General features: G+C 45.6%; 1 protein-coding gene across 1 annotated transcript in view; it reads right to left on the reverse strand.

The window, feature by feature from the left end:
- Positions 1-2,467: 2,467 nt before the first annotated feature.
- Lrig3 (leucine rich repeats and immunoglobulin like domains 3) overlaps positions 2,468-23,187 on the reverse strand; it is a 46,977-nt gene continuing 26,257 nt past the window's right edge. Inside the window, exons 4-19 of the mRNA XM_021657866.2 lie at positions 22,966-23,097; positions 21,907-22,050; positions 20,801-20,944; positions 20,345-20,488; positions 19,819-19,962; positions 18,921-19,001; positions 17,835-17,906; positions 15,877-15,948; positions 15,221-15,384; positions 11,047-11,367; positions 9,559-9,840; positions 8,023-8,475; positions 7,190-7,348; positions 4,672-4,815; positions 4,306-4,575; positions 2,468-3,150 (exon numbers count right to left, since the gene is read on the reverse strand). Of these exons, the coding sequence (XP_021513541.1) occupies positions 2,909-3,150; positions 4,306-4,575; positions 4,672-4,815; positions 7,190-7,348; positions 8,023-8,475; positions 9,559-9,840; positions 11,047-11,367; positions 15,221-15,384; positions 15,877-15,948; positions 17,835-17,906; positions 18,921-19,001; positions 19,819-19,962; positions 20,345-20,488; positions 20,801-20,944; positions 21,907-22,050; positions 22,966-23,097 (2,968 nt within the window). The 3' untranslated portion in view covers positions 2,468-2,908. The remainder of the gene's footprint in view (positions 3,151-4,305; positions 4,576-4,671; positions 4,816-7,189; positions 7,349-8,022; positions 8,476-9,558; positions 9,841-11,046; positions 11,368-15,220; positions 15,385-15,876; positions 15,949-17,834; positions 17,907-18,920; positions 19,002-19,818; positions 19,963-20,344; positions 20,489-20,800; positions 20,945-21,906; positions 22,051-22,965; positions 23,098-23,187) is intronic.

The following is a 23,187-nucleotide window of genomic DNA, read 5'->3' on the forward strand; positions in this document are numbered from 1 at the left end:
TAAAATAAAGTGAACAGACGAAGTGACTTAAAACATTATCTACACATCTTTCCTTTGTTATTTTAGAAGAATTTAATGTCTACATATTTGTTGTTCATTCTATATGATGTATCAACACAGTATATATACTTTTCTTGCTGATATCATAGAAACTGAGGTCCCATAATTTTCTAGACACGTGAGATTTATGTCTGACCCACAAGTTTGACCACCCAGCATGGTAAAATCATGTTGATGTATCCAGTGTTTCCTTTAGTTAAGATTTGTGTGTGTGTGTGTGTGAGAGTTTGCCTATAAACATGTGTGTACCTGGTGCCTACAGCACCAGAGGAGGCTGGCAGAAATCCCCCAGCACTGGAGTTACAGACAGTTGTGAGCCACCATGTGGGTGATCAGAGCTGAACCAAGGCCCTCTGTGAGATCAGCAAGGGTTCTTTGTGGCTGAACCACCTTTTCAGCCCTGGAATCTAGTGTTTCAGGTTAAGGTGCTGACCTAAACTTTCCTGTTAAAGTTATAAAAAAAGTAACTTTCTTGTAGTACCTTAGGTAAGAGTGTAGACAAATTCACTGAAAGATTTCAAAGCATGCAGAGTCACTTTTCCAAGTCCCTGGCTGTCTAAGGAGGAATACGCTTCCTGTCTTTGACTCCAGAGTCTAAATAAAAAGGGAAAACTTCCTGTGATGCAGGTTTGGGCCCCTAGCTCTCATCAGAGAAAGACACAGAGCAGGCAAACCCTAACCCCAGCATGTTCCCTTAGAAGATTCAGTTTTTCTATCTGCTGTTTTCAGCTTCCTTCAAAAACTGCAAGTGGCTGAAATCCACACCCTCAAGTTTTGAATTTTTAAATTTAGTATGCCACACTAACTCTTGTCACGGTAATTTATCTTGGGCCAGAGTGTTTTCTTTAAATGACACACTTAAACGAGAGTTTCCCAAGAACAAATGTCTGCTTTTATCACCAGTCTTCAAATGTAGAAGTTTATCTCTTCTATTGCTTGAAGCCATGTCATACGGTGTGGAAAGTCATGTGCTCATTTATGTGTGCATGAAACGTTCTCCCTCAGTACTGTTTACAACAAACGTCCTAAATGACTATGGATGTTGGAATAACAGGTTCAATGCCTTAAATTTCAACCAAGTAGAGCTGGGATGATGAAGTTAGGAAAACATACTCATAAAAAAAAAAAAAAACCATCACAATACCTTCACAGCACTGTGGAAAGTCCAACCACATAGCCAAGCACGTGCCCATCACAGCCAGTGAAGGCCAGGAAGCAGGGCAAAGAGTGGGATGGCATCCCACAGCACCTGCGGATGAAAACTCACCTCCAGCTCAGAGGCATGCAATCAAGAGTCCTCTAATATCCCAGAAGCAGAAAGACACACAGGGTATACACTCACTCATAAGTGGATACTAGACATACAATATAGGATAAACATACTAAAATCTGTGCAACGAAGGAAGCTAGTCAGGAAGGAGGACTCTAGCTAAGATGCTCAATCCCCATTCAGAAAGGCAAAGAGGATGGACATCTGAAGAGGGAGAAAACAGGGCCTCTGAAAGGCTCTGTCCTGCAGGGTATTGAGGCAGATGTTGAGACTCATAGCCAAACTTTGGGCAGAGTACAGGGAATCTTATAAAAGAAGTAGGAGATAGTAAGATCTGGAGAGGACAGGAGCTCCACAAGGAGAGCAACAGATCCAAAAAGTCTGGGCCCAGGGGTCGTTTCTGAGACTGATATTCCAGCCAAGGACCACTCATGGAGATGGCCTGGAACCCCTGCACAGAGGTAGCCCATGGCAGTTCAGTATCTAAGTGGGTTCCACAGTAATGAGAACAGGGACTGTCTCTGACATGAACTGATTAGCCTGCTCTTTGATCACCCCCCACCCCGAGGGGGGAGCAGCCTTAGCAGGCCACAGAAGAAGACAATGCAGCTACTCCTGATGAGACCTGATAGACTGAGGTCAGAGGGAGGGGGAGGAGGACCTCCCTTTTCAGTGGACTGGGAGAGGGACACGGGAGGATGGGATTGGGAGGGGAGGAGGGAGGGAGGTACAGGGGTGAATAAAGTGTAATTAATAAAAATAAAAATAATTAATAAAAAAAGAGCCCTCTAGCTATAACACAGCATGGTGGATAGGGAACTCCTGGGACAGATATTAGGCACTAGACCACAAAGGCACAAGCATCCTCAAGGAAACACGGACTGTGGAATCTTTTAAGCTACAGTGTGACCAGACTGCAGCAACAGATCTCCCTCTGTGAGTGAAGTTAGGAATACGCTCTCATGTAGCATGCTTGGCTGTGAAGGCGATGTCAGTCTGTTAACATAGCAATCCAGGGAGGAGAGGTGGATGGGCCCTTTGGCTGTACTTTAATATGCTAAATATAACTTTAATTCATTTGAGACGGGAGAATAGGAATGAATTAGGTCTAAAATGCATTGAAAACAGTAAACTCTATTATTGTATAAATGGGGCTTGGCACCAAATGACACATTTTATTAAATGTAATGTGCAAAATAGAACGAAGTGACCTCTATTCAAAAAAGGTATAAGACGGGATTATGTAAAAGGCTTCAGTACTCGTTCTCAATAAAAAGAAATCTGGCTTTATAAAAATACATAAAATAGTCATGGATTTATACCATTAATTTACATAAGATATTTTTCATATAAAACAAAGTTATAAAATACTTTTAAAAACACCTTTTTATATGAAAGTTATTCCCAGTATAAAATTTTTATAACTTTTTTTGTAATTTTGGTTCATCTATATAAATAAAGCATTTTTTTTTCCTTTTAAAACCATGTAGGTCCATTTAAAAACATAGGGTTCTGTCTCTTTTAAATAGAAGCCCAGGTGAGGTAGTATGTGGGAGCTTCGCTGCAGCCCCGTCCAGTCTATGTGTCCACGTCACAAGGCTGGCAGTCTGGAGTCCTGTGAGTGCCCAACGTCTGTTGGTAAGTACACCTGTGATTTTCTTCCTGAAAATCTGTCCTTTGTTTCTCATCTTCCTCTGACTCAGAGTCCAACCCGGGTGTGGAGAACTTCCCGTGAAAGGGTCTTGGCTGACTGTCTGATGGTTGTGCAAAGCTTGAGAAAGCATCCAGGTGCGGCCTCCTCAGAGGTTTTCCAAAAGTACCTGGAAGAAAAGAAAACCCTGCTGAGTGCTTGGGCCCTTTTGCTAGCAGGTAAATGGACACTGAAAGGGGAAAGCATGTTTCCATTAACACGGATCAGCATTCCCTAAGTCCCTAAGCAGGTGTAGGTCAGGGCTGTGAAGAGACTACTGACAGAACACCTGCACACCTGCTTATTTAAAGCCACCAAAGAAATGCATCATTTTCATCTCTTCACGAAGCTCCTGAAGCCTGTCACCTGAAAAGTGCTCCCGGACCTTCTGCTTGAAAATGTGTGAGGCCACGATTCTCCGAGAAGGGCCATTTCGCAACACAGAATCAGTTCTGCCTGAATACAGCCAACAGTCTTTCATCAGCCTCTTGTCCTGCCCTTTCTTCAACGGCAGCAAAACATCATCCGATTATCTAAAATTCCCTCCCTACTTCTACAAAACATACTTTTCCCCTTCAGGAAGGTATATAAATAATCATACTGGGACAAAGGGTAAAATTTCTTAAACACTTAAGTAAAAATGGTTTGGAATCCTCCTTGAGAAACAAACCAAGAACACAAAAACGGCCACAGCAGGTTGAGGCTTGCCTTCCCAGAGTGCTTCTCTCAGCAGAAAGAACGCCCACTCCCTGCTCTTCCCTCCAACTGTTCCCACACATGAGACCAAAACCCTCATACTCCGTCCGTGGGGCTAGCTGCTGTCTGAGCCCATTGAGGTATGCTGCAGGCGCCGTGGGCCTCCTGCTGAAGATAGGCTCCCTCTTGTCTGGGGCTAGACTAGGTAGGATGCCACTGTCCCAGTTTCCACTGCGAGTTCAGTTAGAAGTCGCCAGACATACGAAACCACAACCATGCCGAGTATACAGCTCCACCCCTCAGGCTGCCAGGACCCAAAACCTCTTTTTCCACATGGCTGACAAGCTCAGCTCCTAAGTTATTTCCCAAACTCTTGACTCCTCCATGCCACACACACACAGCATAATCCAGAAAACTCCCGGGCTCAGGTACAGATTAAATACATACCAACGCGCAAGACCCACCTGAGTGCATTTTAGAAACGTCTGCGTCTCAGAGGTTATTGCAGTGACATTAGGAAGGAAACCAGTGTCCAGAGCTTTGAGTGTGAGTCGGAGAAGTAAAGTAATTCCCAGCTGGAAAAACTTACCCATGAAAGAGTTGCTTGAAGCAACTGATCCTGGTTCCAGACTTGTACTAAAATCCAAAGAGGACTTGTGTAGACATACAGTCTGAATCGCAGGTCCCTCATTCTGGGAGTAGGTGGAGTTCATGAGCTTTCTCGGGTGTGGCCATGGGATGCTATTGAGGCTACGTTCACAGGGTTCCTCTGAGGGGTGAGCACATGGGAAGCAGTCCTTCTTCACGTAGCTAGGCTCATAGTGGTCCATTAAAGCTATCCTTGGGTCAGAGCTGCAACCTTTTCAAGTACGGATGCGCAAAAGAAAGGCATACAGTTAGCATGCTGAGAAGAGGTTACAGGAAACAAAACTGTGCTAGAGCAAGAAAACCATACCTGGAAGATAAACCTCAAATGGATCTGGTCCGTAAACATTCCCCTTCAAGTACATTGGGCCTGTGGAACCCACAAATGGGCATAGGAAGGGATCAGGGGTAGCTTCCACATCAGCCTCACTGCTGTTGTCAAGATGGCAGGCCCCTTTAAAACACAAACCAGTTGTATCAAATGCCATTCAGCATTCTTCCTGACTCTGCATTTTCCATATTTATGGAAGAAAACTTGGCTAGAATGTGATAAAAAATGAAAACATGTACACATGCATGGAATTTTTCCAATTTCTTGAGCCCCATGCATTTGGGCTTAAAATGAAGCTAACCTTGGGAGGAGACTATAAATGCTTCATCGGGATCCACCAAGCCACAAATCCTATTTGTGTTTTAAGGGAAATGGATCTATGCCTACAGCCATGGTATGACCTCTTGGGAATGTTGCTTTCCCATAAAATGTCACAACTGACTAGAACCATGGAGTGACATTTGGCTAGAAACCTCTTAGTGTCCTACCTCAAAGATGACTCAAAAACCAAACCAAACCATCTCAGGGCAGTTCAATCAGACAACATGGAATGATATGGCAGTAAGCAATGCACATGGCTGTGGGAGGACTACATAGGGTCCTGTTGGAGTTGCCATGGAGACAGGGGATGGATGCTGTGTGTCTGAGAGAGGAGCCCAGTGCAGCGGTGTTTGGAGGCCCTGGAGCTTCTCTTGACTCTTCTCTAGCACTTCTGTCCCCTAACAATGCTCTTACTCATGTGTTTCTAATTAGCTTCATTATGCTGGACAAAGGCTGGATCTCTGCTCCTTGCCAACATTCACACTCACTTCATGCTTGGATCTTCTGTCTCTACCTGTTCTTACGGTTTTGCCAAGCACTATATAGCTGGTCTGTCTACCTGTTTGCTTGTTTGCTTCCTTCCTTTCTTTCTTTCCTTCCTTCTCTCCTTCCTTCCTTCCTTCCTTCCTTCCTTCCTTCCTTCCTTCCTTCCTTCCATCTTTCCTTCCTTTCTGTCCTCTAAGTATTTGTCTCACCCATGACTAAACTCTGAACTGAGAACAAGCATCTTCCTTTCTAACTGTGCAGTCTGGTATGGAACAAATACAAATACTCAGTAAAGACTTGTGGCAAAGGATAAAATGCTGAGGATAGCCCCAGAAATGTGTCACATGCAGAGTCCTTGGCATGTGCCGAGCACCAGGTACTCAGTTCTCTGTCTTGACTGGAAACCAGCTATCTGGGAAGGGCTTCAGTGGCCAGCCGACATCAGGAATGGGTCTGGGCAGGGAGACTCCCACATCATACCTCCTCCACAGTTACTGTCAGATACATAAGGCACCTACAATAGAGGTCACATCAGCTTCCTGCTGTGGTCTGTAAACTATCTGGCCTCCGACACTATTCAAGAAATGTCAATGGGGAACATGCAGCACCAAAGAACACTTACATGAAGAAAATACGACAATCTGCACAGAAACTGCGTTTGACCTAATTTGCTATCTTTTTTTTTTCTTTTAGCATAAAAAGGTGCTTTTCAAGAGAGTTTAAGAAAGGATATAAAGTGTGTGTGTGTGTGTATGTGTGTGTGTGTGTGTGTGTGTAAAAATAAAAGATCAGATCCCTCTGGAGCTGGAATTACAGGCACTTCTGAGCCACTGGGATCCAAGCCAAGTCCTCCATAGGAATAAGTACTCTTAACAGCTGAGCTATCTCTCCAGGACACTGACATTGGAATTTTGGGGGATTGCCATGAATTTGTAGATTCCTTCTGATAGTATAGCAATTTTCTCAATATTAATTCTTCTGATCCATGTTCACGGGAGGTCTTCCCATGCTCTCAATTTTCTTCAATTTCTTTGTTCTGATTTTAAAGTTTTACTTGCATTGGTTTTGATTTTTTGGTTTATTTTTATTTTTTTATTTTTCTTTCTTGTTTGAAATTTATTCCCTTAGCAGCTATAAAAGGATCCTATGCCTACTCAGAGGGGTGATCCTCTTTCTCTGAGAGTTCCTTACTGTTTGTCCAAAGCATTCAGTCTTTAATAAAACTTTAATGATACTTTTACATCCATTCTGGAAAAGCAGATGGGGAGGGAAGAGGAAGGGGAGAAAAAGAAAGGGGAGGAGAGGGAGGAGAAAGAAGAGGGAGAGGAGAGGGAAGGGAAAGGGAGATAAGGGAAGAGGATAAGGAAGAGAGGAATGGGGAGGAGAGGGAGGGGAAAGAAGAGGGAGAGGAGAGGAAGGGAAAGGGAGAGAAGGGAAGAGGATAAGGAAGAGAGGAATGGGGAGGGGAGGGTGGGGAAGGGAAAGGAAAGAGAGGGGAGAGAAGGGAAGGGGAAGAAGGGAAAAGGGAGGGGAAGAGGAGGGGAAAAGGAGGGAGAAGGGGACAGAAAATTGTAGCTTTGCTAATAACCTTGGGCCAGGTCCTCAGCACTGTTATCAAGTTCTACAAATGACTATTACAGGCAGGACTCCCCTGTGACTTCAGAACAACACGGACATCTCAGACACTCACCAGCTCCATCATGTTGTGGCAAGAAAAACCCGCCTCCTGAGGAAGTGATGAACTGATGGTGACTCCCGCTTTCTGAGGAGACATACCCATCCTGTCGGTCAGCCAATGTTCCCTGAGAGGAGAGGTAACTGGGGATATCGGCTGGCAGGTTGGTCTCGTCTGTAAGGAAGCAAATGCATTCCATCAACAGTCCTGCCCCACCGCCTCTGCGCAGGCGGCACAGCACAGGCTGCTCTGGCTCCGCTAGCAACCCCTCTGGGAAAAGCAGGAACTGCACGTGATGGCTTTTCAGCTCTGGGACACTAGTTAATGTTGGCGTCATTACCCAGGAAATGCACCCCTGCCCAAATTTCAAAAGCACATGTTCAATCAATCATGACTCAAAAACATGAATCCAGGCCCTTGGTCACGTGCCACTTCATCAGCAGCAGAATTTGCAGCCAACCCTATATACACACAAAGTGCTGTGGGCGCGCGCGCGCGCGCGCGCGCGTGTGTGTGTGTGTGTGTGTGTGTGTGTGTACACAGACACAGAGCACTGCTGCTCTCTGAGAGTGAGTCAACTCAGCTGGCGCCGGCATCCCTCTGCTCATCACGGAGAAGGGCAATTTCCCTCTATCCTGATTAGGTTTTAATACAAAGATTAATCTTTGTGCATCGACATTATATCAGGCTGGCGTGTAATTTTTAGCTAAGCATACTCCTGCAGCCTGCAGCCAGTGAGTCACCCCTCTGAGACAGGCTCAGACTGGGAGCCACATTCTAGCAGGGAATGCCCGCGAAACCACAAATACACGACCGGTACGTTTGGGGCCGAGCTCGTGTTTACACACCTGTGTTGGTCACGCTGCAGTCTTCGTTCCTCCGCCTGGTGTGGTATATGATGACCACCCACACGAGGGACGTGCCCACCACACAGCAAACCACGGCTATGATGACGACGCCCACGGTGGCCCAGCCGTCGTCATCTAGCGAGGGGGCGGTCATGTGCGGCGAGTCGCAGGTAGGAGAGGGAATCACGCTGAGGCGAACGTGGCCTCGCTCCGTGCCGAGGGTGTTGGACATCTCACACGTGTACCTGCCGGCGTCGCTGACGTCCGAGTCCACAATGATCAGCAGCTGATTGCCGGCTGCGAAGAAGTGCCTCTCTGTCACCACCAGTGGGCTGTCGTCCTTCGTCCAGTTGAGCCTGGGGGGCGGGCTCCCGCCCGCGATGCACTGCAGGACGGCCGTTTCTCCCCTGGTGACTGTTCTGTCCAACAGAGGCCGCAAAAATGACGGTGTCTCTGAAAGCGCAAGGTTTCAGTTTCTGAAGTGAAAACTGGGTTCTGCGAAAGACCTAGCAGGTGAATTTATTTAAATCGTATACTGCTACCACTCACAGGGTGAGCATATTCAAGGGCCCCAGACACGGCCACCTCGGACCATGTCAACCATCCGACCAGTTAAGGGTGCGATCCTCCCTCAGTTGTGCAAAGGTTAGTTAACTGGTAGTAGGAAGATAGAACATTTTTAAAAGTCTAGAAATTGTGTAAAAATAATTTCACGCAGAAGACTGTGTGGATGCGTCTCAAACGCTTTTTTTGTTTTTCTTTATTGTGTTTACTTATGTGTATTATATGCATGTGTCTGTGTGAGAAGGTGCATGAGAGGTGCTTGTCCAGTGAGGGCGGGCTCCCTGGAGCTGGAGTGGATGACAGGTGAGAACTGTCCCTTGTGGGTGCTGGACCCCAACTCATGTCCTCTGAAACAGCATACACTCTTAACTACTGAGCCATCTCTCCAGCCCCACAATTACTCTTTTAAAATTAAATTTTTCATGCCAGAAAACTAGGTCTGTATGAAGACCCTGGGCCTGCTTCTGTTACCTGGCATCTTGGTAGGTTATTGTAACTCACTCAAAGACACACGAATCATGTACTTGTTCCCAATCTGACAAACAGGCGAGAAGAATGAGGACTTCCACAGAGACATAGGAGGCAGAGCAAAGAGATGACGGGGTCATCCCTATCTAGCTATAGATGCTTTCTTACACATCCTTAACGACACTGAGATGACCAATGGTCGTGATTAATCCTTGTGCACAAGGACAGCACTGGAGATCACACCTGGAGTGAAGGGGTCACCTCCCTGACCACAGACCTGAATGTGGATTCAGAGCTAGCCAGTGGCTGTTTGGGTTTTTGAAGGCAGAGCTCTCTGGGTCTTTATCTAGCTCCCTCCCTGCCCCAACCCTCACCCCTGTCTCCTTGACCCCACCCCAGTTCCTCCTCCACCAGCCACCCATCCCCAGCAGCTTCTAGCATGGCAGGTCTCTGGGTGAGCTGGGGCACCCAGCAGGGACTCGGGATCCTGAGAAATCACCTCACCTAGCACTGTCAGGGTTGCATTGGCAGAGATGCTCCCTGCACTGTTCTGTGCCATGCAGCTGTACACCCCGATGTCCTCGATCTTCACGTCCACTATGAAGAAGACATCATCCTCAGGCATCACATGCATCCGTCTCTCCCGGGCGGCTGGGAAGTCTGTGCCTCCATCTTTCTGCCAGGCTATCTGTGGGGCAGGGTGTCCCACGGCAGCACACTCCAGACGGGCCATGGCCCCAGCTCGGATGGTGAGGTCCATGGGAGTCTTGGTAAATGACGGCAGCACTGAAATCACAAATTGATGCAGCTGTGACACTGCTTCTCTTGCTGGGTGCTCACAGAGATGGCTGGCCCAGGCAGGGTGGGGTTCTTCCTAACTCAAAGACAGAGAAACTAAACTTGAGCTGGAGAAATGAAAGAGCTTGCTCGGGGTTACAGGGACCCAGGTGTGATGGAGTCACAATGACACAAGGGTCACAAGATCTTCCAGTGGAAGATGCTCCTGGCATTCTTTGGCCACATTTTAGTTTTCTCAATAATTGAGTGTGAGATCTTGAGGAAAAATAATCAATAAATCTCTCTGTACTGTGACCATGCACTTCAACGTTTTTCCCCAGTCCTGCAGGACCTAACATTTTGTGACTTTATCCCGATCTACACTCTCAATTCTCCTATGTGTCAGGCCTTGGCAATTGCTTACTGAATGAATTCATTAACTAATCATAACCTAAATGTTCTACCAGGCAGACATTAACAGTTAAAATGACAGAATGGCCAGCATCCAGGCTACAGTCTTAGGATATAACTGTAGGATTGTATGCCTGCCGTGCAAATGCTTACTAACAGTGGCTGCTATGAATGTGATTACTGAGCACAACCCCAATTCCAAGGTCCTCCAGCAAGCCACTGACAGACACATTATCTTATCTACAAATCATGACTCTTCTAGGCCCTGGCACTCGGTATCTCTTTGTTTTTTATGTGCTTTGTTGTTCTGCCTGCACACCTGTCTGTAAGAGGGTGTTAGAGACAGCCGTGAGCTGCTATGTGAGTGCTGGGAATCAAACCCGGGTCCTCTGGAAGAGCAGTCAGTGCTCTTAACTGATGAGCTGTCTCTCCAGCTCCATCTCTTATTGAAAGATACAGGAAAGATGGTTAAGTCACGTGCTGAGAGTCACGTAAATATGTATCAAGAGTGGCAGGATTCACACCCAGAGCTCAGTTAAAGGCTTTAAATAACCACTCTGTGGCCCTTCACATAACAGTGCCCCTGAGAGAACAAGTGTCTGTTTCATCTTAATTCTTGTTCAACCTGAACATTTAGTGAGGTGAAACCAATATCCCAATAATCGAGAACAGTGACTGTGTGCGGTGAGAGATGGGAAAGAGCTAGGTGGGAGACTGTGAGAAAGAAAGCAGAGGGCGGGAGAGAGGGAGAGAAAGGGCTGCGGACAGGCTCTGCTGCTGTCCCTGATGCTGTGGGTTACGCACTGTTCACAGTGAGCTTGGCTTTGACGGAGTACGATGAGCCGAAGTGGTTGGAGATGACGCACTGGTATTTCCCCTCGCTGGCAAACTCCACGCTGCGCAGCCGCAGAATGGTGGTGTACTCCATCACCTCTCCTCCCTGCGCCCGGAGGTGCGCGTAGTTCTCCATTTCAGCGTCCTGAAGTAGTTCGTTGTCTTTCTTCCAAGCGAAAGTCATCGGGGAGTCGCTACTGCTGGCAGCCAAGCAGGTAAAACTCACATTGGAGCCTTTTATTGCTGACTGTGTTTCTGGCTGGACTGTGATCTGGGGTTTGGGAAAATCATCTGTTGAAAGTGGAGAGAAGGAAACAAAATGGCATGAAGGCCTGAGCCTATACCACTGCTCAAATGCCAACACCAGGAAACAAAGCAGAGGGCGGCACAGGCTCAGCCTGCCTATGTCTCACAGACAGGCCAGCTGTCCCAGGGTCCGGTGACAGCCTGGGAGAAGTCTGTCCAGTGCAGACAAAGGCTCCATCATAATGATGGAGAAAAGTGTTACCTTGAAATGATCATAAAAGCTTGTGCCATGTGCCTGGCGTTTTGTGTAAGCAGAAGAAGAGCAGTTAAGAAGTCACAAGGGAAATTAGAGCATATTTAAAACTGAGTGATGCAGCAGGCTCACACCGGCTGACAGCAATTAAGTGATTATTCCAGAGGAGCCTGCCGAGAATCTGCCGGATTGCCAGCACAAGGAAGCGATTTAAGTGTGAGGTGACAGGCCCACCAGCCAGCCTGGTCTGCTCTCAGCGCATCTTCATGTACTGAACTGCCACAGGATATCCCGTGCACATGTAGGATTACCCTATTGATTACCATTAAACACAAGAATATATGTACATATATCATATATCAGTTATATATGCATTTTGTGTATAATACACATATATATACATTATATATACACACATATATACATTATATACATATATACACATATACACACACACATACATATTTATTTTTCTAAACAGGGTCTCATTATTTGGCTCTGGTTGTCCTCATTCAGTAGAGTAGGCTGGCTTCAATCTCACAGGGATCCTCCTGCCTACGCCTCTACACTGCTGGGATTAAAGGTGTGTGCCACCCAGCAAGAACATTTTTTTAAGGAAGCAAAGAGAGGCTGATTAAAATATTCCAGGCTCCCAGGCAATCTTTGAATGTGGTTGCCAAGAACTGCAACCTTTTGCCGCAGCTCTCCATCAAACATCAGTGGCAAACAATCCTAACCCACATCATCAGGACATCAACAACCAGCTGTAGAGCCCACGCGTTCCTGCAGAGGACCTGGGGTTGATTCCCAGCACCTCCTAACTGTAACCCCAGTTCCTGGTGTTCCTCTTCCGGCCCTGTGGACACCTGCAGAGACATACTCCACAACAGAGACAACAGGCTCCCACACACAGTAAACAGTGATCAACAAAGAGCAAACAGATAGAATGAGCAGAAAGGCCAAAAATAAACCGAAGCAAATGAAAAAGCACGTGCAAGCTGGCACGGTGACTGGGCCCGAGGCGGGCCAGTCCATCAATCACGCCGCTGCACAGCCCGCCAGCGCTACATTATAATTAGCACTGGGCAAGTCTCTCATTCTACAGGGTCAGTTTTAGTTCTCTGTTACTTTTCGGAAGAGATACCTTTTCTGAACTCCAGTTTCTCAGAGATGGTCTAAATCAACCTTGAAACTACAGATCTCCCCACATGGACTTTTGGATAATGGCTAATCTGAAAATACAAGCTTTCAGGGCTCTGACCACCATGGCTCCGCTGCCAGCTTCCTACCCTCTGGCCGTGGGTTGTTGGAATAGGACAGTTTCTTCTGTGTGATTCTTTGAAATCTCCATTCCATAAAGCAGTGTTCTGATTCACAACACAGAAGGAAAAACAAACAGACAGACAGACAAACAGACGAGCACTGTGGATGGTGCCTATGTTTTTGTCCCACAGCACCAGGGAGTTCGCACACCCGGGCTAGAGAGCCAGGAGATAAAAAGTGCGAGGAAGAAGGAGCTTATGGGATAATGCCAAAAGCTTGACTGGATCCAAAACCTACATCAGGATTTTACTTCCAAAAAACTGCTGACACCATTAAATCCTGCAACCTAATATAAATATATATAATTATATATAATATGTAATACATAATGACATATAATTATTTTATATATATATAACTATAGTATGTGATAATGTATAATATAATATAGTAGTATATAAATTCATGCATGGTAATGCACTCCTCTAGTCCCAGCACAAGGGAAGCAGAAAGCAGGTGGATCTCTGTGAGTTTGAGCCCAGCCTGGTCTATACAGTAAGTTCCAGGACAGCCAAGGCTACACAGAGAAACCCTGTATAAAAGAAAGAAAGAAAGAAAACTAGAAACAAACAAATAAATGATATATATGACAGCATATACACAATATTACTTATATGCAAAGCAGTGTTTAGTCAGGCTTAAAGGCCAGTATAAAATGTGGGTCTGCAGTATCTTCTCACATCTGCTGAAATTTAAGCAAATTTTAATTTTGTGTTTTCCATACACATTTATTTTTGGAAAAGCTTCCCTGGCAGCGAAGAGTAAGGAGCAGTCTGGAGTACATGATGGAACTGTATTAGAGATGGAGCCTGTGTTTTTAACCATGGTCCATTCCTAAGTAGCTGTGGGGTTCTGGGGGTGTCAGGTACTGAGATTCTTGGTTGCTCAGACAATGCCCTTTAAAATCATTTGCAAGGAATTCAACTTGCCATTTCTCCTAATGCTTTACCCACCAACAGTTAATGGCTCAGCAGCCCCAGCTTCCTGGCTACTTATTTATTTTTCCTACACGCCTCTCAAAAACCCAGAGTTAAAGAGCAGAAAGCAAAGTGCCCAAAAGTACCACACAGTTCATGTTAGGGGAGCAGGAGTTTACTGCTGGCTCCACCCCTCCTTGAGAGCTATAAGCAGTTAATGGTTGCCAGGAGGGGGAGTGACTTAGATAGAAAGCCCTGCCCTTTCACAGGTAAATAGTCACCCACCCCTGCTCATGAAGACAACACTGATGAAACGCAGGAGCCACCAAAAAGACAAGAGAGTGGGAGCTGGATTCTTGGAAGGAGGGGAAAAAGGGCAGAGAAGGTATAATGTGTGAAGAAATATACATATATATATTTATAAATATGTATGGATTTGTGAAAAATAATTATACATATATAGAGAATTTGTGATAGTAATTTTTAAAAGACAGAACACTGATTTTTTGTTGGTTTGTTTTATTTTGTTTTGTTTTTTGCCACAGGCTTTCTCTGCGTCCTGCTGGCCTCAAACTCATAGAGATCCTCCTGCCTCTGCCTCCCAGAATGCTGGGTTGCAGGCGTCCCAGCTCAGAACACTGATTTTTTTTTCTTTTTTTTTTTTTTTTTTAGAGAAAGGGCAAAAGGCAGTTAAGAAACTTTCTAGTTCTCTGGACTGCCAGCTTAGAGCTGTGACCCCACCTACTTAGGAGGCTGTACTCTAGAGTGGGTGAATTCAAGGCTACCCTGAACAATTCAGTGAGATCCCACCTCAAAAATAAAAAACAAACAGAAGAGTAATGGGTGGGAACTGGTGGTACCACTCAATGGCAGAGCTCTTGCTCAGTACCTACAAGACACCAGGTGTGATTTCCACTGACACAGAAAAAAATTGCAACCCCCAGGTTCAGGGCCATCTTTGAAAGCTACCACCAGGAACTATAACTTTCCCAAGGTCTCTGAAAATAATATGCAGTGAATTCATGAAAGCAAGCCTCACCATACTATCACCACAGACAACTGTAAATACGGCATTTATAGAACCAGCTCCCAAAACCAGTGAGGGTCTCCACAGCCCAGGTGCAGAGGAAGGCCAGGGAAGGGAACTGGAGGGGAAGAGCTGGGTCGACTCTGCTCTTCCAAGATCCGGTTCCATTCCCACCACCAAATATGCTGATGCTAAAACAAATATGAAAACTCTACCAACATCCATAAAACATCAGCAAGCAGAAAACTACAGATCCACGTCTACCTCAGCACAAATGAAAAGCTTATTAAGAGAACACAAATCTCTTCAAAACCATCATTTGGACAAATGAGTGGAAGAAAAGAATTAATAAAAATCAAGGACGATGCTTTTACTCACCGCACACAAAGCCATCTGGGCTGACAGTGAAAATACTCCTGCCTTTCAGCAGCTGAGGGTGGGCACAACTGGCATTTACGAAGCTCTGAAAGTTGTTCTCTGCCACCCACTGTGGGAGCCATTTTAGCTGGCAATCGCACAAAAGGCTGGATGTGTTTAAATGCCTGAGGAGAGGAATTACATTCAATTTGTTTTGTAGGAAATGCAGCTTTCTAAAACTTAGTCAAACTTAAGAAATATTAACCAAGGGAGGAATTTGGAAACCAAATGCACGATGTTATAAATATTCTATTGTCCACCTAAAAGTAAAGGAAATTGAGCTAGAAGGGGCCTCAGTCTTTCTTCCTCTTACTGTCCTACTGAGGAAGAAGTGCCAGTACATCAAAATTCCTAAGTAACAGAAAATGAGAACTATATTTAGGAACCATACTATATATGGTCCCACAAATTTAGGCTGAAAATTCAAAACAGAAAGAAAAAGAAATTCCAGTTGCAACCAAGGGAACAAGTGGCCTGCTCCCCTTGGTTCCTGGTATAAACCTTAATAATGTTAAGAATGTGCTAGCTACTTTTTTAGCTACTTTTTGTAGATGACACATCACACGATTTTCCCTGTCTGCATTTATTTGAAACTGGGAGGAAAAGGGAAAACTTACAGTTGCTGAAGTTTCTTCATTTGGGAAAAAGCGTTGCTTTGCAGAGACATGATTGCATTGTCACTCAGGTCCCTGGAAAAAAGCCAAGCCAAACACATCAGCGTGAACTATGACCAGCGCATGTGGTTAAGGTCTGGGCCACACCCCACTACCCACCCCCACTCAACAAGCAAATGCTCCATGTTGAAATGTTTGAATAGGACAACTGCAGAGGAAGCCCTCACAGAGCTCTGACCAAGGAACCCAAAGATGGGTTTGGTTCTGGGGTAAGAGGGTCATTCCTGCCAACACTCCCAGGGTGTTGACTCCTTGGGGCTTGGGCTCATCCACCTGTTGCATTACTCCATTTCTCATTATTCAAATTTGCTATTAATCAAGTGTACAACCTAATGCTTCCAGATTGCACATTTCAGAAAGCGTCTCATAGCCCACTGTCTGCGGTACGTGTTGTGTCAAGTGATTTAGACATCCATTATAGCAGATATCCCTAACGCAGCCCAGTGAAAGATGGCTTCACTATGTAACTTGGCGTGAAAGGGGAAGGAGCCTGTTGAGTCCATTATTCTCTGCTCCAGACTAATTCTGTCACACGCAGCTCACCATTGCAAAGACAGCAATGTTCAGAGGAGACTGTATTCATTAAAGTAAACAGTGCTCCAGGCAGGACATCCATGAAATGAGAGGATATTCTGTGTTGGCTCTATTTTTAACTAGTATTTTAAAGCAGTTTGAATTAAACTACCAGCCACAATGGTTACATCCCCCCCACCCAAGAGCTCACAGCATACAAAGGGGATTTTGATTGAGACAAGCAGTAGCAAGAGAAAACAAAGAAGGAAAGTGACAGACTTGGGTAGGGAAAGAGTCTGGGAGAGTCAGGGAAGGTTAAAGAAAATTGAAGCAGAGGTTAATACTCTGCTGATCCACTAATTCCACTTTCCCAGAAATGGAATGGGCCAGTTGACAAATGCTTTGGCTAGTTTTCCTTCGAAAATAATCTGTTTCAATAACAGCTATTCTGGCTTGACTTTGCAGCACTCAGCTTTGCAGACGCATTCTGCACTTTCGCAGTGCTGTACTGTCTGTGGAGCCAACAGTCCAGGGCCATCTCAGAACAACTGGGACAGTGGAGATGCCGACAAGGTCACTCACAGACAGACAACACCCAACATCACAGTTCCAGGGAGGTACAACCCAAATGTGCATACAAAGAATAAAATATGCCCATGCTAACACAGGAAAACTTTTGGCTACAGACATTCCTCAATAGAGCAAACACACTCTAAACTATATCGTGATTTGACCGTGCAAATGTGAAGCATGCACTAACAGTGGCTGGGCCAACTGTCATAATGTTAAATGTCTTCTCTTAGTAGCTGAAAACCCTCCACCCGGAAATCTCATTTCAGAAATGTGTGCCAAAGGTTCCCAACACAGGGCATGGGCTGAGGAGTCAAGGGCAAAGGTGTATGGGCTCTCTGTGGAGTCGGAGGAAGCCTGACCAACTGATGTGTGCGGCTGGAAGAGAGCAACAGAGGGCTAGGCTATGCTTCTTATATCAACAACAAAGGCTCTTCAGATACTGCTGTCCACCCTCAAATCTCTACCATGTCACTGTCAAGGACATCTTCTTGATCTTTAAAATTCACCTCAACATAACAGAATCTTCAGGGATTCTATTTAACTTATTAAGATGATAATAGCAGCTACTGAACACCATTCTTGGTAGGTACAAAATGGGGACAGACACACACACACACACACACACACCTTCAGCCCATATTGGAAACGAGCACACGGGCAAAGGTAAGCTACTGAACAAAAATAGGAAGCAAGGCTCATAGAAGGCAGGCATATATATAAATGGGCTTTCTCGTGTGGAGAGAATGTTGGCACAATGGTTTCAAAACAGAAACCCTCTGGACCACCCTTAGGGGAACTGAATTCCAGCTACTCACAGGTGTTCCAGCGCGTCCAAACCAGTGAAGGCCTTTTTGGTAATCGACCGGATCCGGTTTCCCTGGAGTATTCTGGGGTTAGGAAGGGGGTACAATCACATTGTAGTTAGTTTTAAGAAGCCATCTTAGGAGCAGAACTCTTATAAGAAAGGATCATTCTCATTTGTGAACAAAACTGTTTTTTTTCAATTAAACATTGTAACTTGAAATCCTGGACTCCTGGTATCTTGTTCAGCAGCACCATTCAACGTGGGTTTCCAAGCAGACATGTGCGGAAGCTTGCACGGGAAATGCCCCACGAGCACGTGTGTGGTCCCTGGCCCGCAGGATTGCTACAGACCTTGTAGGATATGAAGCCTTGCTGGAGAAAGTACGTCACTGGGGTTGGGCCCTGAGGGTTTACGCACACTGTTTCCTGTGTGTGTGGCAGAGGCATGGTCTCTAGCTTTCTGTGTCTGCCAACAAGCCTTCCCTACCACTGTGAACATCTATCTGTCTAGAACTTTGAGCTGGAATAAACTCTTCAGCTGCTTTTGGTCCTATTTTATCGAAGCAATGGAAGAGTAATCAACACGCTCAGCAAACACAGGTGCTGCCTGAGTTCCCTGAGGACAGCGCCGCCCCTCGGAGGGGCTTCTCCCCTCTTCTCTGTGCCCTTCCTCGCTTACTGAATACAGAACAGTCTACAGGACCATCTCATGGTGAAATACAGAGTGTCTGCATCTGTTCTGGACCCGGTGCAGCGTGACTGATGGACTGTTTCACTGGAGAACTCATAACTATAGGAAGCGTGAGGCCTCCTGAAGGCTGGTGTATGCATGCTCACTGCCACACATCGGCCACTCCTAATGGGTAACGGTCAAAACAGTGTTCAAGATGTCAAAATAGACAAATTCTGGGAGAGAATTTACTTCCTTTCCTCCAAGGAAGAAAAGCTAACTAATGTGTACACATCATGGACAAGAGCACATACTTAGAGGAAAGGCCACGGGTACAAACAGATGACATGTCTGCTTCTAACTTTCCATAACGTCAGCTATAGATCTAAGTTCAATTCAAGACACAGAGGACACAAACTATACTCACAGACGCCTCAGTTTGTCCAGCCCTGAGAATGCCCCATTCATGTCTTCGATGGTCCATGAAATTTCATTGTTCTTCAGATCTCTAAGGGAAACACAATATTCTCTTCAGAGATACTTTTCAGAGATATCGGGTCACCATTCAGGTGTGTCGTTTGTAACAAAGTCCTTGTAATCCCCACCCCCCACCTTCTTCACCCACTCCAGAATAAGAAACTCCGTTCTCCAAGGTGCCCCTCCCATCCCAAACTCTGCACTCAACATCTAAAAATTTTCTCCCAAACCAAGACAGTAAGTCTGGCTCTGTTAGGTCTTCGACGAAGATGCCTAAACTATGAAGTCTTGAATAACCTGAAAAGTACATTAAATATTAAAACCAAGTTCCCATCACGTAAACAGACTTGTGTCAAAGCATGCAGCCTGTCTTTCCACTCTGTAATGGTTGAGAGGAAACAGTGCGGGTGACGCCCACTGCACAGCCGTGAATTAACGCCGGAGAGGTTTTCGAAAGGTCAGTTAGTTCAATACTTTTCTTCTTTCGGACAGAAATCAGGTGTGGGTAACCAGAAGAATAAACAACCTTCCCTTAAGGTCCTTCCTATAGGCCTTTATGTTCTGGGTTACTTTTAATCTCTATTTTATAAAGAAAAAAAAAATAGTGGACCTAAAAAGGGAAACTGCAATCACCGGGCAGTCTGCGCAGTGTCCTCTTTAAAATCCCTTTAAGAAGCACACATGGACAAAATGGGTCTATTCTAATCAAGCTACTCTGGGAAAGATTAAGACCCCACTTTGGAGGCTGTACACATTTCCTCAACAACAAAGGAAATCTGCTGGGGGAAAAGTGGGCACATTTAGGAACCAATTAGGCTCGTGTACCAAGAGCAAAATGTGTAACTTACAAAGTCTTTAAGCTGGAAAGCCCCCGGAAGGCACAATCAGCAATGTAGCTGACTTTGTTGTTCCCAATGTGGAGGGCATTTAGTAGGCTTAGGCCAAGGAAGCTGGAATCGTCTAGCCTTGATAAGTGGTTGAAAGTTAGGTCTCTGCAAAGAACAACAACAAGAAAAACAAAGCTTTTAGCTTTTCATTCAGCACAATAATCTGTTTTCCAAAAGTGAGGTAATACATGTAACTAAAATAATCCCGTTTTAACATGCTGCCCTGACAGTCTCCAGGTAAACAGTACTTCTAATCCCAGTAATTAAAATTAAATAAATAGTCCACGAAACAATGACTACTTTGTCAATGTGCCACAGAACTGAGTTGGCTCCAACTTATCTCAGCCAAAAACACAGCGACAAGGGCACACAGGAAAGTTGCTGTCGCCTTGGCAACTTTGTTACGAGAATTTCACAGATCAGCAGTAAGAAACTCAGGCTCCAGCAGCATTCCCGCTCTCAAACCTGAGACTAGAAGGCAACTTACAGCACACTGAGTTTCTGGCAGAACTCCCAGGCATCTGGGCTGATCCTGCTGATGGCATTCTGGCTCAGATGAAGCTCCCGCAGCGTCAGCAAGCCATAGAGCCAGCCTTTGGTAATCTCGGTTAGGTTGTTATGGTCCAGCTGCCTACAAGTACATTGAGGTACAAAGGTGGGGTCCGGAGTTCACAATCCCATCTCTTCAAAGGCATGCATGGCTGGCTGCAGTTTATGCCACAGTCTTAATGTGCCTAGACACTTGCCTTTGATATATAAGGACACCAGGAAAAGATTTATGCTCTAAACTCTTAGTTCCTCTGAAACACAACTGAGTAAATTATAACTATTACTGTACAGGATGAGGATGTAATGAGGCTTTTCAAATAAGAGCTACCCAAGCGTCCACAGAGTGCTCTGGGGTCACCCTATCTGAGTGGGAACTGTGACAAGCCACACTTACAGGATCTCCATGTTGCTCAGCCCCCAGAAAGCGCCATCCATGAGCTTCGTTACTCCATTTCTTTGCATTTTCAGAGACTTCAGGGCACCAAGCCCTTGGAACGTGAGTCCATCCACACTCTTGATCTTGTTTCGGTTCAGTTCACTACATTGGGTGTTACAATGGGTGTTAATATGACAGTTGAATTCCAAAGCTGGCACAATAAAATGTGTCATATACTACAGCATACCTAACCCAGTCAGTGCTAAACTACACAGAACACTTTAAACTTCCCAGACATTTTATCGACAAGAATTTCATTTTTTTTTCCTTCAGTTTATTACAGGGGGTGAGTGTCTGTGTAAAACGCATGAGACTACATTAGGTTTTCATTTCTAAACTGTTGTCCACTCGAGGTAGTAGCAAACAAACTGATACAGAGGGCTACCCATCCCAGGAACGCAGGGCGTCTGCTCAGAGTGGCCAGGAAAGCCCACTCCACACGTACTTGAAGCTGGTTGCCTTCGATCCCGGTTAATTTTAGTTTGACACTTTCCTGCACACTGCAGCTCTCCATGTCTGGTAAACACTACAACCACCGAGAGAGCTTTAAAAGTTTCCCAAGCCGGAACTGGAACTGTAGCCCCAGAGGTTTGAGTATAATCAGTCTAGGATGCAGCCTGGGCACTGGGGATTTGAAAAGCTCCCCAGGTCTCCGTAAGTACAGCCAAGGCTGAAAAGTGCCATTGCGGGAGCCTGTTCACAAACCAGTTTGCCATTCTTAACAAGACAGTTCTTTCCGGCCACTGAGGCTATCAACGCGTCCTGGAGTGGTTGTGTTCTCCTCCCAGGCTTTCCTGGGTTCACAATGGCACCTTGCGAAGGGGCGGCTCAGTGATCACACGGTTTGCTCCTTCAGCACGCGTCTAGCATGTCTTGTCAGCCTGCAGCTGGCAGGAGGTAATGGGGAGGCCTCCTCCCAGTCTGGAGACCCCACCACTCTTTCATTAAAGGGAAGGCAGTCGCCTGCTTGCCTCCAACCTCCTCCTGGCATGCTGGGAGCCTTGGAATACAGACACCAAAGGTTTAGAGAGGAGAACCTGGTATCGGAGGGCACGTTCACTTACAGGTGCTGCAGCTGAGGCAGTCGGAACATCTTGGCGGGGATGGACGAGATTCGGTTCCTGTTCAGCTTTAGCACCAGGAGTGTGCTCCCCAAACTGTCAAAATACCCTGGTTCCATAGACACAACCCGGTTGCTGTTGATAAACCTGTTGAAGAGTTTGAAGGTCAGAGGCTTGCTCGGGTTTCTGGGGAAGGTTAAAGTGCTTCCAACCTCCCCACAGCAGCGACCCTCCAGAGAAACTGACTATCAGTGGTCACTTAAATTTGTGAATACTGAGGTCCCTGAGAACAAATTAAAGTTCACGCCTATGGGCTGGGATACGGCTCTCTGGCAGAGTGCTTACTGGGTACGTGTGAAGAAACCCTGAGTTCCATATCCAGTACCAGGAAAAATAATAGTAAAAATGAAAAGATTCACTCACTGTAGTTTTAATATAAAATGTCCAGTGCAGGCTCCTGAGTTAGAACATGAACCTTTGGGAGGTGGGGCCTAGCTAGAGGAAGCAGAGCACAGAGGGTAGGACTTGGAGTCTATAATCTGGCCTGACTTCCTGACCACAGGAAGTGACAGGGCTGCCTGCTACTTCTTCCATCACGCCTTCCCTGGCATGATGAAGCGAACCCTCAAACTGTCAGTGAAAATAAGCCCCATCCCTTCAATAACTTCTTGTCAGGAACTGAGTGACAGCAGAGAGTAAAATAGCTAATATACAGAGAGGAAACACTGACCGATCTTTGAAGGCAACAAACATGTTACATATACATGTAGATGTATATATAAATGTGTGTGTATATATATATATATATATATTCCACACACACACACTTGTGTGGAATTTGTTATTAATAAATAGGCAATGATCTAGTTTAGGGCTTTTTGTGATACAAAATTGTAAGAAAGAAGATTGTATGTGTTTAGGCTTATTGCCAATTTCAAGTCAATAAGAAAGTTGCATTTTAATCCAACAGCAGTAAAACCGAGTTTGCTCTATCTTGAAGGCCCTCCTCCCCTGTTATAATATTCTCACTGTGGGTGAGAGGCCTTGGTAACTTATACTCACAGATACTTGAGTTGTAAGGGTGGAAATGCAGCTCTAAGTTCTGAAATATTGTTGTTGCTCAGGTCCAAAGCCTCAAGGGACTGAAAGGCTTCCAGCTGCTCGGGGAGGATTTCATCAATGCTGTTCCCAGCCCTACAATTAAGACAAAGCCCGGGCAACGGGTCAGCAGTGCAGACCAAAGGGAGAGGAGCAAGAGCTGCCTCTTCCTGACTTGTTCTTCAG

This window comes from Meriones unguiculatus, chromosome 17 (genome assembly GCF_030254825.1).
Source record: "Meriones unguiculatus strain TT.TT164.6M chromosome 17, Bangor_MerUng_6.1, whole genome shotgun sequence".
Classification (NCBI taxonomy): Eukaryota; Metazoa; Chordata; class Mammalia; order Rodentia; family Muridae; genus Meriones; species Meriones unguiculatus.